We start from the raw sequence: 16,013 nt of genomic DNA, 5'->3' as shown, positions 1-16,013 counted from the left end.
GAATCCGCTCTATGTACTCATCTAGCCACTCAAAATGGGTGCATTGCTTCAATTTCTGAAATAGGAAAGATGAACCCCAAATCCCAAATCCGATGGGGAAAAATGGGCAAATTTGAAATTGGGAGACAAAAACCAAAATTGGCATATTGAGAAGTAAAATCTCACCTTTCCCTGCTCTGGTTTGCTCTCGCATTTCACGAATTCCCGCCCAAGGTTGCCATTCTTGTCGGTCGTTGTGACTAGCCGCTTCAGGGGTGCGATACGTGGGCATGCAGGGCACCTTGTCATGGGCACTGCGCCATAGCGCGGCCATGAGCGGCGGGAGGCTGAAGCGGAGCTCGACATTGCCAGGTCGCGGCCCGGAACGGCGTTGCTGCCCGTCGTCGCTGGAGAAGAAGAACAACAACGGTCGGGGAGGGGGGGAGGATGGGCTCGGGTGCTGCACGGTTCGGGGCACGGCTCGGTGTCCTCTTGTACCAATGCTGACCTGGATAAGTTAGTGGGTCCCACGATGTGGGTCCCGCTCACCTGACCAATGCTGAGTTGGATAAGTTAGTGGGTCCCACGCTGTGGGTCCCGCTCACCTGATTCGAGTTTTAAACATGTGTCTTTGGATTAGGCAGCAGTATCGCATGGGAGCTATTTTTTCCAACACAGATGTCGCATGCGAGCTATTACAACCAACTACATCGCATCAGGGACAATTCACACCAACGAGGTCACATGGGAGCTATTCGCCCATTCTTTTTCCCCCTTTTTTCTGAGGGACAATAGCATTACTAAGGTGGTTATGGATAACAAATCCGACTATTTAATGCGAGAACCTCGAGCGCTTAGCACACGCAGTGAGCCAGCGACACGTCCACGGCGCGCGCAGAGAGATGATGTGCGGCGACGCTCTCCTCCGGCAAGAGCCATGGTTCATCTCCCTGGCCACCGTCGGCGCTCTGTACTCAGCAGCCGTGGTGCTCCGCCTCCTTTCACACCTCGCCCTCCTCCTGCGCCGGCCGACGGACCTCCGCCGCCGCTATGGGGCATGGGCCGTCGTGACCGGTCCAACGTCCGGCATCGGCGAATCCTTGGCACTGGAGCTCGCGCGCAGGGGCCTCAACCTCGTCCTCGTCGGCCGCGACCCCGCCAAGCTCCAGGACATCTCCGAGACGATCTCCAGGACCCGCGCCGTGCAGACCAAGACCGTCGTGTTCGACCTCTCCCTCGTCGCCACACCTCAAGGTAAAACTAGCTAGGACGAACCGACACGCACTCAACGCAAGCGACAGTGTGAATCAAAATGGAGCTGACCGTAATCGTCTACCTCACCTTGTAGTATAAACTGAAGCGCTGATCATATTTGGCAGGGGAGGAGGCGATGCGGCGGCTCCAGGAGGCCGTGGAGGGGCTGGACGTGGGGCTGCTGGTGAACAACGCCGGGGTGGCCAAGCCATGCGCGGTGTACCTGCACGAGATGGACGTGGAGGCGTGGGTGCGGATGGTACGGGTGAACCTGTGGGCGCTGACGGAGGTGACGGCTGCGGTGCTGCCGGGGATGGTGCAGCGGGGCAGGGGCGCCGTCGTCAACATCGGCTCCGGGTCGTCGGAGGCCATCCCTTCCTTCCCGCTCTACTCCGTCTACGCCGCTTCCAAACGGTACCCAAAAACACCAGACATATCCGGGATTCTGTTATAGGTGGTTGGTCATCATGCTATTAATTTTTCTCTCTTGCGGTGCTCATGTACAATGCACCTTTTACCCCTCTCTCTCTCTCTCTCTCTCTCTCTCTCTCTCTCTCTAGATTTTCTGAGATAAATATATGCTAGTACATCACCCCGGATTTAAATTTCAGGTATGTTGCGCAGTTCTCCAGGAGGCTTTACGTCGAGTACAGAAGCAAAGGGATCGACGTGCAATGCCAGGTGAGTGTGCAAACGTCCAGCATTCGCCCAAGACCATCACGCTGAAAGAAAAATGCGGGCAGTTTTTTGTTCCTACATTTCATATCATGTCATAATTCTACGAGCAACTGCAGGTCCCGCTGTTCGTGGAGACGAAGATGACGTGGAGAGCCGGGAAGCACGGCAAGCGAGGCCCGCTGTCGCGGCTGGTCATGCCGACGTCGGACGCGTACGCGCGGGCGGCCGCGTGCTGGATCGGGCACGGCCCCCTCTGCATGCCCAACCTGGGCCACCGGCTCCAGTGGTACCTCTGCCGCGTCGCGCCGGACCGGCTCCTCGACGCGCTGCGCCTGCGCGAGAACCTGCGGCAGAGGGCCGTCTTCCAGCGGCTCAGGTCGCCGAGGGCGCCGCCGCACGCCAACTGCGGCAAGCAGAGCTAGGCTTGGCCCGAAAGAACCAGCTATGATATAGTACTATGTATTATCTGTATGGTTTAAATCTCGCTGTCGATGCATATGCGTGTCGGGTGCTACCTGTATATTAAAGACCAAGCTCAAAATAAAATGCATTCTGCGGTCAGACATGCCTTCGCCAGTTGAATAAAATGAGCGGAATGCGTTCAAGAGAAAGCTCAAAATGAGAAAAGAAAATGACAAATAGATTTGTTAGAAAACAATTGTGGCCAACTTCTACAAAACCAACCGTAGCTACGCCGGAATATGGGAGGCCCTATTTGGCGCTTCAGGCGCCAAATCGCGCGCTAGCGCTCAGTCACTGATGCAGACTCTAAGCGAGCCGCAGCTCATTAGCTGGTTCGCTCCCTCTGCCGTTGACACCTCACTCACTTGCCAACAACTAATGGTTCAGAATACCCCTAAAAAAAACTAATGCTTCAGAAAAAAACAATAACATTTTTTATAGTTTAAAAAATACATACGATTTTAAGGATTTTAGAAAAATGGGAATTTGAAAAGTACAGAAAGGTTATTTTAGAAAAATTTACTCTTTTTAAAACATTCATGAACTCAAAAACTATTTGAGAGTTAAAATAATAATTTGGAAAACAATATCGTGAAAAATTGGAAGAAACCTCATAGAAGGTTCCCAAAAGGTGAAAACAATCTGCTTGGGCTAGCCCTCTTAGGGAACTAGCACTCAGAGGGTATGTGTAATGTATCGATGAAGTACTATTTAGCACCTTATGCCCCAATGAGGAATCTCCGCATAATATGACGCTATTAGGGATCACATAGTATAATATTGGATGGGCTAGAGGCCCATATACCAAATGATTTCTGGGTAAATCTCACAAGCTCATGTGGAATTTCATAACATGTTGATGTTTAATAGCACCCTGAAAATGAAGAAGAGTTGAGATCAACATATAACACATCCTTTCCGACCTCCTATTAGAGCATAAGAAGAGGATTGATACATATGGGCTCCGCCTTTGTTAGCCGCCTCACTCACGCTCAGCGAGTTTTGTGAATGACTAGAGTTGAGCTCAAACCTATATCAGGTGTCCTGTTACGTTTTGCCGGTTGGAAATAGATAATTAATGAGCAATTAGTCATTAACGGACGCGTTACGAGTCTTCGTATATGATCCTTTGGATACCGAGTCGGTCGTGGGCCTAACCCCACGTCTCCCTACCTGGCCGCCTATATCTTGAAAGCGTTGGCAACCCTAGTAGTCACCCGATCAGATCACATCTATTATGTCTCCTCGCACACTAAATCACCATCTTTCTTCTCGATGTTGCTTCCGGCAACTCCCTTCCGATGACCGCATGCACGGCTGCTAGGGAGAACAGGTCCAGGGAACCCTGTCCTTTGTGATCCTGCACCGGGATATGGGTTATATGATTTTTGCTTGTTGTTGTTCGACTACTTCCTCGACCTCCCCAATGATGCCATGATGAAAGTTTCACCGCCAATAGGAAGGTTGCAAAAGCCACCTTCCCGACTGGAGGGTATATGATATGCTAATCCGAAATTGCATAGGAGCACTCGGCGACGCTGCCCATCAGAATCCTGCCCACCCACTCGTCTCGGGATCTGCAACTACTATATTAGCAACATCGTATTCACATTTTTTTATGGCTCGTATCTGTCATAAAGTCCACGCGTTTTTGATCCCACAATGTCTGCTTCTTCTGTTTGAAGCTGAACTCAACTAACACCCGCCAACCACCCAACGCACTTAAATGCACATCGTGCTCCAATGGTCCCCTTCCTCTCTTCTTCCCAACAGCCTTCTTCCTCCTTACACCATATATCTTCTTCATTCTGGCACACACAACTCCAGCAGACTCCAGTGCTCCAGTGCTCCGGTGTCAAGCTCCAGTGCTCCGGTGGGACTAGATGAAGAACCCCCGCTTCCACTCATGGTTTGACCGTTCTGTAGCAGTGGAATGGTTGAATGGTGGGTCTTTTGCAGCTCCACTTGTTCGCCACGTTCCAAGCATGGAACAAAGCCAACAGGAACTATGAAGACTAGGCCATCTTGGCCGTCGTCCAAGCTTGCCGCGTCGTGCACCGCCACGGCCAGCGACACCATGTCCGCCCTGCATGTCGACACCAAGCCATGCGTTCCGGCGGCCAGCGAAAACGTGAGCGAATAAAAACCAGGAAAAAGACTATGCCATCCATTACCAGCAAATCTAAGTAGCCGTCCCAGGCTTCAAGTTTGTCGCATCCTACGAGGCCGCAACCAGTGACACCGCATCCACCTTGCAGCAGCAGCAGCCACGAGTTCCCGGGAACGGCTCGCCGGAGTGGTCGGGCATCCGTCTGTCTCCCTCTAAACCCTAAACCCTCTTCCCCCTACCCCATGTTAGTTTTCTTAATTAATGAGTCCTAACGAGGCCACTGCTCTTCTTCCCAGAACCTCAGTCGTTCCCAAAGAACGGGCTATGAACCAGAAATACACCTCGGCGACCTCGCTCCAATAGAGAAGAATCACCAGGTCCAGTCTCACCAAAGTATACTCGCCCCGAGTTTTTTGTGTTGGGAGTTCTGCAGCTCTCTCTCTCTCTCTCTACTTTCCTTTGTATGCACCTACAGAAGCAGGCTGCCATGGCCAACATCTGGTCCGCCAGTCCTCTTTACGTCACAAGCACGAGGTACTTGCAGGCGTCGTCCGTCGTGGTGCCCGTCCATTTTGGCGGAGGTCCAGCCGGAGCTCGCCCGGATACCTTGGTGCCATGGCTGCAGCGACTCGCGGTTTATTATGTACCTTCACTGTTCTGTACTGTTGTGTCCCACGGGCCGGCCAATTAAATGCGGATGCACAGGTATGCACTGTGCGCATGTACTCTTCGGCGGTGTATTTACATAGGGAAACGCTTATGACCGGTCGACTGGCTGAGTTTCCGCCGGTCGCACCATTTCACTCGCGCACATGCTGGTCTGCCTTATCTTATCTCTCTGTTACCTTATCTCTCCAGGAACAACCAGAGCCACTCCTTCTCCTCGCCCATGGACGCATCTCGTCTGCGAGCTCCGCTTTTCCCTTTCCCCTTTCCCCGTCTTCCCCTCTTCTTCCATCTGTAGGTGCGCGCCCCCTCCCTCCCCCCACCGGCGACAGGTTATGCCGGCCTGCCATGGCAGCTCGTCGGCCAATCGCCGCACACAACACCCTCCTCGCCTTTTCCGCCCTCGGGGGTTCATCAAGCTCCTGCTCATCCGCCAATCACCAGCACCGCACCAGTGCCGACAAACCCCCGGCTGCTGCTACCACGACGTAGTCCAAGCTCCAGGCCAAGCGGTGTTGGAACCGGCAGGGGGCGGTGCTGCAACCGTTGTCATCTAAAGCTGGAATCAACAGGTGTGGCTCCTGCAAGCCCAGGCCGATGTGCTGGAACGGCGGCTACATCGTGCTACGACGGGCAAACAAGATGCTGGAACGGGCCTTGGCGGGAGTTACAATCAGCGGCCTTTTTTGCTACAACCGTTCTTTTGTTTTGTTGGAATTAGCGACTTTTTTGCTAGGATATGTAACTTGAGATGTTTTTTTCTGGAACCAGCTCTAATTTTTGCTACCACCGTCTATGACTTTTGCTACCATTGGCCTTTTCAATTTTTGCTACCGACCGTCTGTGATTTGCTGCTGAAACCCTGTTAGACTGTATTTACATGTGTATATTGTAACGTTGTATACCACCTCATTATATATATATGTGATAGGCCATCCCTAGAGGGTTGCACCGGTTCTCCCCAAAGTCTATTGTCTTACATGGTATCACGCTAGGTTACGTCCGCTTCCGCCTAAAAACCCGCCGCCGCCGCCGCCACCGCCGCCGCCGCCGCGCCCGCCGTCGCCGTCGCCCGACTGCTATGACGTCCGCCGCTGCGTCCGGCTCCACCGCCACCGAGTTTTCTGCCGGCCTCCCTCGCGGCACTTCTCTCGAGGCCGCTGGATGCCGCCTCCCTTCAGGCGCCGATCGGGACACGGAGCGTCGGCTCCCTCTTCGCGCTCCCGCGGCTGCTACTTCGCCCGGGCAGGCGCTTGTGGCCCACACCGCCGCCGCCCCGTCAACCGCGGCTGTCGCGCCCTCGGCCACTGCGCCGCTGGTGGCGGAGGACGTCGCGCTGGCAGGCTTCGCGGCGTCAACCGCGGCCATCGCGCCCTCTGTCACCGCGCCGGCTGCCCCTCTGACTGTCTCCACGGTGGTCTCACCTCAGCCAGTCTCCTCGATGGGATCGCAGCCGCCGCCGCCGTTTCACTTCGGCCATCTCATCACCATCAAGTTGTCGTCGGACAATTACATCTTCTGGCGCGCGCAGGTTCTTCCGCTTCTTGGGAGTCACTATCTGCTTGGCTATGTCGACGGCTCTCTCCCTTGCCCTCCTGCGCTGGTTGACAGCGTGCACGGTCCGGTCTATAATCCGGCTCACCGTGTCTGGACAGGGCAGGATCAGGCGAACCTCTCCTCCATCCAGGGGTCGCTCTCTCCGGCCGTTGCTGGGCTTGTTGTCTTCGCCAAGACGTCCCACGAGGCATGGACTATTCTTGAGCGCTCGTTTGCGGCACAGTCGCAGGCTCGTGTATCTGGGCTCCGTCGCCAACTTGGGGAGTGTCAGAAGCTTGACTCCACCGCCACTGAGTTCTACAACAAAGTCAAGAGTCTCGCCGACACGTTGGCCTCCATTGGACAGCCCCTCACCGACTCCGAGTTCAACTCGTTTATTGTCAATGGTCTTGATGAGGAGTATGACGCCCTAGTCGAGATCATCAATGAGAGGGGCAACTCCACGCCCATGCCAGCACACGAGGTCTTTTCACGCCTCCTGCTTACTGAGCAACGAGTCGAGACACGCCGCTCCAGGGGCAACGGCGCCCTCTCGGCAAACGCCGCCACCAAGGGTGGTCGCTCCTCTGCTTCATCCAGGGCTCCTTCGGGGCAGTCACCACCACCCGCCTCGGCCCCTCCTCCTACTGCGACGCTACCAGGGGCTGGCGGTCCACGTGTGTGCCAGCTTTGTGGTCGCGATGGGCACTGGGCCTCGAAGTGTCACAAGCGCTTCCAGCGGGATTTTCTTGGTCTCGGCAATGACGGGAAGGATACACGCAACTTTGCTCGTCAGGTCGCCATGGCTGATCGTCCGCCGCCGCAGAAGCCACAGGGACACACTCAGTCCTACTCCATTGATCCCCACTGGTACATGGACTCTGGCGCGACAGAGCACCTGACCAGTGAGATGGGGAAGCTTCACACTCGTGAACCCTACCATGGCTCCGACAAGATTCACACCGCCAATGGAGCAGGTATGCACATCTCTCATATTGGTCAAGCATCACTTCTCACTAGACATGCCAATAGGAGTCTTCAACTTCGCAATGTTCTTCGAGTTCCATCTGTGACACGTAACCTTCTTTCAGTTCCTAAACTCACTCGTGATAATAATGTGCTTTGTGAATTTCATCCTTTTGATCTTTTTATTAAGGATCGGGGCACGAGGGACATTCTTCTTAGTGGGCGGCTCTGCCAAGGTCTCTATCGTCTGGAGCATCCTGGCATTGCTCGCGTCTTCAGTGGAGTTCGGGTATCTCCATCACAGTGGCATGCTCGTCTTGGTCACCCGGCCACACCTATTGTCCGGCATGTTTTGCGTCGTCATGAGCTTCCTAGTGTGTCTAGTAATAAAGATGTTGCAGTGTGTGATGCTTGTCAGCAGGGGTAGAGTCATCAACTTCCTTTTTCGGAGTCCAGTCGTGAGGTGAAACATCCTTTAGAACTTGCGTTTTCAGATGTATGGGGTCCTGCTCAGACTTCTGTTAGTGGTCATAATTACTATATCAGTTTTGTTGATGCTTACAGCCGCTTTACCTGGCTTTATCTTATCAAACGTAAATCTGATGTGTTTGACATTTTTGTTCAGTTTCAAAAACATGTTGAACGCCTTCTCAAGCACAAAATTGTTCATGTTCAGTCGGACTGGGGTGGCGAGTATCGCAACCTCAACTCCTTCTTTCAGTCGCTTGGGATCACTCACCGTTTAGCATGTCCACATACACATCAGCAGAATGGTTCAGTAGAACGTAAGCATCGTCACATTGTTGAAGCTGGTCTGACTCTTTTGGCCCATGCATCTGTTCCGTTTCGTTTTTGGAGTGATGCTTTCACCACTGCATGTTTTCTCATCAATCGTACTCCCACTCGTGTTTTGAATATGAAGACTCCCATTGAAGTTCTCCTTAATGAACAACCGGACTACACCTTTCTCAAGGTGTTTGGGTGTGCTTGCTGGCCCCATCTCCGTCCATATAACAAGCGTAAGCTCGAGTTTCGTTCCAAGAAGTGTGTTTTTCTTGGTTATAGCTCTCTTCATAAAGGATACAAATGTCTTCATGTGCCCACTAATCGTGTCTACATCTCTTGGGATGTTGTGTTTGATGAGCATGTTTTTCCCTTTGCCAAACTCCCTGTGTCCACTACCGAGCCACCTGTCATGCATTCATCCTCTGTTGCTTCTGACCAATTTGATGATGTTGCATATTCTCCTCTATTGCTGCCTAACCATGGTGCAGGCACTGGTCGTGGGGCTCGTTTGGAGATTCTGGAAGTGCCATCTTCCTCTTCGTCGCCATCGCCTTCATCCTCGGCACCTTCTGTTGTGCATGAGGAGCACATGGCGCCCCTGCATGGCCTCGGTTTCCGTGCTCATGCACGGCCGATCGACGTCCTGGCCCGGTCGCCTCTGGCTTCTGGGCTGCCTTCGCCATCGTCGCGCCCTGCAACCCCGCCGACTGGGCCGGCCTCCTCGGTCCCCGTCTCGCCTAGGGCGTCGGGGCAGTCATCACCAGGCCTGGCCTCGCCCGCCCCTGCCTCGCCCAGGGTGTCTGGGCCCTTCTCACCAGGGCCGGCCTCGCCTGCTCTCGCCTCGCCAAGGCCGTCTGGGCCAGTGTCACCGGAGCTGGCCTCGCCCACTCTCGGTTCGCCCATGGCCTCTGAGCCCCTGTCGTCGGGCCAGTCTTCGCCATGCAGCACGGAGTCGTCTGTCCCGAGCTCGCCTGAGGTGATTCCTGCATCTTCGGCGACCGTCACGTCTTCGTCACCTTCGCCTCTGCCGGCTCCTGCTGCTGCTCTACGTCCACATACGCGCAGTTGGAGTGGCATTTTTCAGCCTAAGCAACGTCACGATGGCACAGTTTCTTGGTTAGCGGCGTGCATGTCTGCTGCTCTCGCAGAACCATCCTCTGAGCCACGCACGTATCAAGCTGCTATGCGCATTCCTCATTGGAGAGAGGCCATGGAGCAGGAGTATCAAGCGCTTCTTCGCAATTAGACATGGACTCTTGTTCCTCCACAATCACGGGTAAATGTCATTGATTCCAAATGGGTTTTCAAAGTGAAGAGACATTCTGATGGGTCCATTGAGCGCTATAAGGCTCGTCTGGTTGCTCGTGGTTTTCGACAGCGTTTTGGACTTGACTATGAAGACACCTTCAGTCCAGTGGTCAAGCCTACTACCATCAGAGTTCTTCTCTCTCTGGCTGTTACTCGAGGTTGGTTTCTTCGTCAGCTTGATGTTCAAAATGCTTTTCTTCATGGTGTCTTGGCGGAGGAGGTTTACATGCGCCAGCCTCCGGGTTTCTCTGATCCGGATCGCCCTGATCATCTCTGTCGTCTGTCCAAGGCAATTTATGGTATGAAGCAGGCTCCTCGTGCTTGGCATGCTCGTCTTGCAATGGCTCTTCGTGCTCATGGTTTTGCATCATCAACTGCTGACTCCTCATTGTTTCTTCTTCAAAGGCCTGAGGTTACTATGTACTTGTTGGTCTATGTAGATGATATCATTTTGGTCAGCTCCTCTCAGTCGGCTGCTACTGCGCTTGTTCGCTCACTTGGTGCTGATTTTGCGGTCAAGGACCTTGGGAAGCTTCATTACTTTCTTGGTGTGGAGGTTACTTCTCGTGCTGCTGGCCTTGTTACGATGCAGAAGAAGTACTCTCTGGATTTGTTGCAGTGAGCTGGGATGCTTAAGTGCAAACCGATGACTACACCCATGTCTACCACTGATAAGCTCAATGCTGTTGATGGTGTGCTTCTTTCTTCTTCTGATGCGACAGAGTACAGGAGTATTGTTGGTGGGCTCCAGTACTTGACGATCACGCGACCAGACATTTCCTATGCTGTTAACCGAGTCTGCCAGTATCTGCAGTCACCCCGTGACACTCATTGATCTGCTGTTAAGCGGATTTTGCGCTATATTCGTTTCACGGTGGCTCATGGTTTGCATATTCGGCCGTCTGACTCTGGTTGTCTTTCAGCATATTCTGATGCAGACTGGGCTGGCAATCCGGATGACAGGCGATCCACGGGGGGTTATGTTGTCTTCTTTGGCTCTAACCTGATTGCCTGGAGTGCTCGGAAACAGGCTACTGTCTCGCGTAGCAGTACTGAGGCTGAGTATAAGGCTGTGGCCAATGCCACATCAGAGATCATCTGGGTACAGTCCTTGCTTCAGGAGTTAAGTATACCCCAATCACAGCCTCCTGTTCTTTGGTGTGATAACATCGGTGCTACATACCTTTCTGCAAATCCGGTATTCCATGCCCGAACGAAACACATTGAAGTTGACTATCACTTTGTGCGTGAACGTGTCTCTCAGAAGCAACTACAGATCAAGTTTATTTCTTCCAAGGATTAACTTGCTGACATCTTCACCAAGCCATTGCCTTTGCCACAGTTTGAGACTTGCAGACGCAATCTTACCCTTCTAGATTCATTAGAAAGTGGCTAAGATTGAGGGAGGGTGTTAGACTGTATTTACATGTGTATATTGTAACGTTGTATACCACCTCATTATATATATATGTGATATGCCACCCCTAGAGGGTTGCACCGGTTCCCCCCAAAGCCTATTGTCTTACAAACCCAGTTCCAACCTTTTGCTACCACCGTCCCTGTTTTTTGCTGCCACTGTCTTTGATTTTTGCCACCATCCCATCTTTTCATTTTTTGCCGGATTCATGTTATTGCTGGATCCAGAAAATTTGTTTGCTGGAACCCGCGATTTATTATGCTGCAACCAGTTTCCAGAGCCCAACGGCCAATGGAACCGCCGGGGGCATATTGTTTTGATGGGCCTCCGCTGCATCCGGCGAGCGGCCACGTCGAGGCGGTGAGTGGCGACGGGAGCGACTAGTCGGTGCTGCTACGGCAAGCTAGGCGCCGAGTGCTGCAGGGGTCGTGCGTTGGTTTGTGAAGAAAAACGATCCGTATCGGGGGTACGTAGAGGATAAATTTTGCGGTTGACAATATGCTAATCCTACGGCGCAGAGCGGACCGGCCAAAAGTTTCGGCCGGTGCGCCGGCGCCTAGTACTCGCCATTTACATATGGGAAATGACTAGCAAGATGCCCGTGCTACGCTACGGAAGCACAAAGATCAGAGATCAGGTGAAACATTGTTTATAGTGAGGAGTCTATGTTGCTACAAAACGGTAAAAAAAGTATGAGACATTGATCAAGTGATGTTATATTGTTGATAGGTATACAACGAGCAAAGTCAAACATAATGTTTCCAAATGATAAACCCTTTCGTCCAGGCTAAACAATGCCCATACAGAAGAGTGCAAACCAATTAGATGAACATGGGTCACTGACATTAATTCAGTAGGGTTTGCCTGAGTTTCTTCTCGCATTTATATGCCAAGACATAGGAGTACATGATGTGTTGTTGCTACATTTGCCAAACAGAAGCGTGTGAAAATTGGCTACATGCATACACTTATTAGGATTTTCAATGGTGCAGAGCAAACCATGCCAACCTAAAAGTAAACGCTTCTAACCCCTAGCAGAGCAGGGTAATGGCGAAAAGGAAATCCTTCTAGTGCCTAGGATCAAAATAAACCGAGGAATAAGCAAAGGGTTATCATGCCCGATTAATCTACATCTTTGCAAAGGCCTTCACCTACTTTTCCCCAAGGAGATCTAGAACCCAAGGAATCAAGCAACATCCACATATGCGATGAAATACTTTCTTCTCAACACCGAAATGTCATCGATGTTGGGTAGAGGAGGAGAGGATGACGGCGCGCTGAAGAAGGCATATGAGCGGCCCGACATCCTTCATGTATGCACAACATGAGGAACCTCGATGGAAAATCAAGGAATAAGCTTATATTAGATCAAATCCATGGTTTTTGAAGTAAGGTTCCACATGATCAAGGGCTTTTCTTTTGAGAATTTCTAGGCTATTTGTCCAAAGGAGACAAGGATTTCACAACTCAGGCTAGTATATATGAATCAAGGTGATTGGCGTTGACAGCCAAAGTTGGGATATAGGCAGAGATGAATCAGTTATGCTTCGACTGCAACCAAATCCAGGGCCATGATATTTATTTTTGAGTAACTTGAATATGAAGGAGAAAAGTACAATCTTGGGCATCAGGAATATTATTATACACATAAAACAAAGTAACGAACTTATTGGTAATAAAAAAGAATCAAGTCTGTAGGAGAATCCAAATCATGATTCAACACATGCAGGAACAAACTTATTGGTATGATAAAAATTGGGGATGAAAATGAGAGTGGCGTTTTGGCACATGGGAGCGGGCACTCATGCTTTTTTAAATGTGTTTTAAACATATTTTAAAATGTCAAAAAAATCCAAAAAAACTTGGCGCGTACTGCTCGATATTGTACATCCTTTTGTCTGGTGTTAAAAAAATCTTTTCACAAGACATCTTTTTGTCTTTTTTACACAAGGTACAAAAAAAGTCGGTTTTCTGCAAAATTTGGCGCGCACACATATAAGGTCGAGATGTATCTGCCAAATTTTTGTTTGAAATTTTTCCACACTTTGAAATATATTTTTCGCGTGCAGGAGCGCGCGCTCCCAGGAGCATCAATGGATTTCCGTAGCAAAACTGATTTTCTTGGGCACGCGCAAGTGTCGTATCCAACAACTGCTCTATAATAGGGCACTAAAAAGTTAGTTCTCCTCCGCCCACCATATTCGTCGCCCCAAGCACAGCTCGGAGCTTCTACCACCGACCACCCTCGTCCGACCGTGCGCTCTGAGTCCATGACGACGCCGACCACCCTCGTCCGACCGCGCGCTGAGTCCATGACCGACGACCATGTCTATGGTGTGCGCAAGTCCCGACCTTTCCTGCAGCCGAACTGCACACAACACAAACCAAAGAACTACAGTGACTGCTGTCGACCAAAACAACTTGCCATAGTTCAGGTAAACTGAACAAATCGACTTCTGAATATCAATCTTTCGGGCTCAAGATAATCTGAACTTGCCACGCTAATGTGTATCTGAACAAATTGAGATCTGAATGTCAAGATACAGTACATCTGAATGTCTATCTCAATTTGAAATATGGGCGAGTGCACACGTAGCAGCTAATGTCTAATTGTCTATCTGAATGTGAGTAAATCTGAATGTCTATATTTATGGGCAAGTGCACGCGCAGCACGAGCATGCTGGGCACCGTCCGCGCCATCGTGTATGCTCCCATCTTGACGCCGCAGAACACCAGCCTGCAGCTCTCGCTCCTGCTATCCACCTGCAGCTCACGCGGCCGGGACTTTTGGTCTCCTGGACGCATGCGTCGACGCCGCCGATGGTGCACGCGAGCGAACGCGGTGGTGCTAGCTTCCTATGACACGCTGCAGGTCGGCAGTGATAGTGAGCGCCACCAACCGCTGTGTACGCTGCCGTTGTCTCGAGTGCCAGGGGAGCCGACTCGCCGTGTACGCCGCTCACGGCTGGCCGCCCGCGACGTCGCTCGCCTCGCGTCGTGTATGCCGCCATTGCCGCGAGCGCCGGAGGAGCCTCCTCGTTGCTGGTTCGCAGCTCGGCATGGCCCTGTCTCGGTCGTCAATGTTGGCCCAAATCTCCGGCCGCTTCACTTGCTGACGAGCACAGGAGCTAGGACGGGACAGTGCAAATTCGGACATGGCGCCAGCGAGGACGCTGTCGGCGCCACTACATTCGCAGTCGACAACGGAGGTCGAGATGGCGGGGGTTGGAGCTCGCCGGGGTGGCAGGGATGGCCGACGGCTAGGGGAATCGGTAGTATTTGATGGCACCGCCGCCGTGGATTAGCAGCGCGCAGCCGTCGACGCACTTGTAGCGGGTGGCATCAAAGGAGATGGGGGAGGGGACTGGAGGAGACGGTGAGGAGGAGGCATGGGAGGCGTTGAGGAACCGACGACGTTGGCACCGTACTTGTGGTTGGCAGCATCCGAGATGGGAAAGGAGGCCGTGGAGGGGAGATTGTGGTGGTGGTGGCTCCTGCGTTGGAGAGGAAGCATGCGAGGCATTGGGGGCAGATGGCGCCGGCGGCGGCAACAGCCATCGCGCCAGATTTGGCTGGCTGGAGGAAGGTGGATGTGGATGGATCTGGTCATCTGGATCGGTCCGGAAGAAGAAGACTGACGTGTGTCTTTTTGCTAAAGTAGCCAAGATCGCTTTCGATGCGTTAGATGTCGATCGGACGGCCGAAATTGCTAGATGGCAGGCACACCATCATCACCAATTGTGCTTTTTATAAGAGTAGAGATTAGAGCAAAACATGCATGCATCCCTAGATAGCAGCGCGCGGCCTCGATTACAGGGAGGTGCGCCTCCGTGTGCTCCTAGTTCGCGTCCATGCTAATCTCACTTTTACTAGTTTGATAGAGTATTGGTGGCACATTGTTGTGCCCGTCTATTTTGAATATTTTATGATAGAGGTATATGATTTTTTAAATACATGATGATTAGATAAACTATGGAAAATGCTGAAATAGAATGAAATAAGTTGTTTCATGAATGTTTACCCTTTTTCTTTTGATATGAAAGATACTCTAGTCAGCAGTATGTAATAACCTAAAACATAATAATATTGTGTACCACTACAGGAATCAGCTTATTTGCCGTTTGCCATGGCGAAAGGCAAAGGCATCAAAGATGGACGACAAAGCTCTTTACTGTCTGCCACCGACGGCAAACCTGCTCGGCAAAGAGGATGACGGTAAACATGTCTTTGTCGTCTTCTTTCTCAAAGCCGACGGCAAAGAACCTTTGTCGTCCGTGGCAGACGGCAAAGAACACAGATGGCAAAAACCGTTCGTTAGCCATGTTAGGTGGCTAACGGCGGCCTTTGCTGTCCACTAGCTGATGGCAAAACATGCTTCGACACGTCACCCTGTGTGCCCTACGTCGTCCGGTCAAATCGACGTGCGCCGCCCGGTGAAACTGACGCGCGCATCGCCCGGTCAAACTGACACCTCTGCCACCCCCCCCCCCCACGACGCTCCGTCGTCGATGGCCACCTCGCCTTCCACCCCCCCACCGCCCCGTCCTGAGGCGTCGGCATTAATGAGAAGTAATGCCGGCGCCGGCCCGGCCACCCGCCTCCCGTCGCCCGGACGGCTATAAAGACCCCGCCCCGACGCCACCCCCCACACCCGACCTCACACCCCGCCCTCCTACCGCCGACGAGAACCAGCGCAGCGCCGGTGATGTCCTACCACCACGGGAGCAGCAGCACCGGCGGCAATAATGACGCCCCGAGCTCCTGGCCGTCCAGCCTCGGCAACCCGGAGATGGCGGAGCTGTGCCAGTACGGCCTACTCGTGCCGCCGGGCTGCCGTCTTCCCCGCCAATG

General features: G+C 52.4%; 1 protein-coding gene across 1 annotated transcript; it reads left to right on the top strand.

Moving 5' to 3' along the window:
* The first annotated feature begins 653 nt into the window (after positions 1 to 653).
* LOC123160715 (very-long-chain 3-oxoacyl-CoA reductase 1) lies at positions 654 to 2,472 on the top strand. The gene is made up of 4 exons (XM_044578561.1): positions 654 to 1,233; positions 1,359 to 1,647; positions 1,845 to 1,914; positions 2,028 to 2,472. The coding sequence occupies exons 1-4, from the start codon at positions 882 to 884 to the stop codon at positions 2,331 to 2,333; spliced, it is 1,017 nt and encodes a 338-aa protein (XP_044434496.1). The 5' UTR covers positions 654 to 881; the 3' UTR covers positions 2,334 to 2,472.
* The last annotated feature ends 13,541 nt before the right edge of the window (positions 2,473 to 16,013 follow it).

Source organism: Triticum aestivum, chromosome 7B, assembly GCF_018294505.1.
Source record: "Triticum aestivum cultivar Chinese Spring chromosome 7B, IWGSC CS RefSeq v2.1, whole genome shotgun sequence".
Classification (NCBI taxonomy): Eukaryota; Viridiplantae; Streptophyta; class Magnoliopsida; order Poales; family Poaceae; genus Triticum; species Triticum aestivum.
Note: the sequence above shows the minus strand (reverse complement) of the source record. Positions and strands in the feature narration are given on the sequence as shown.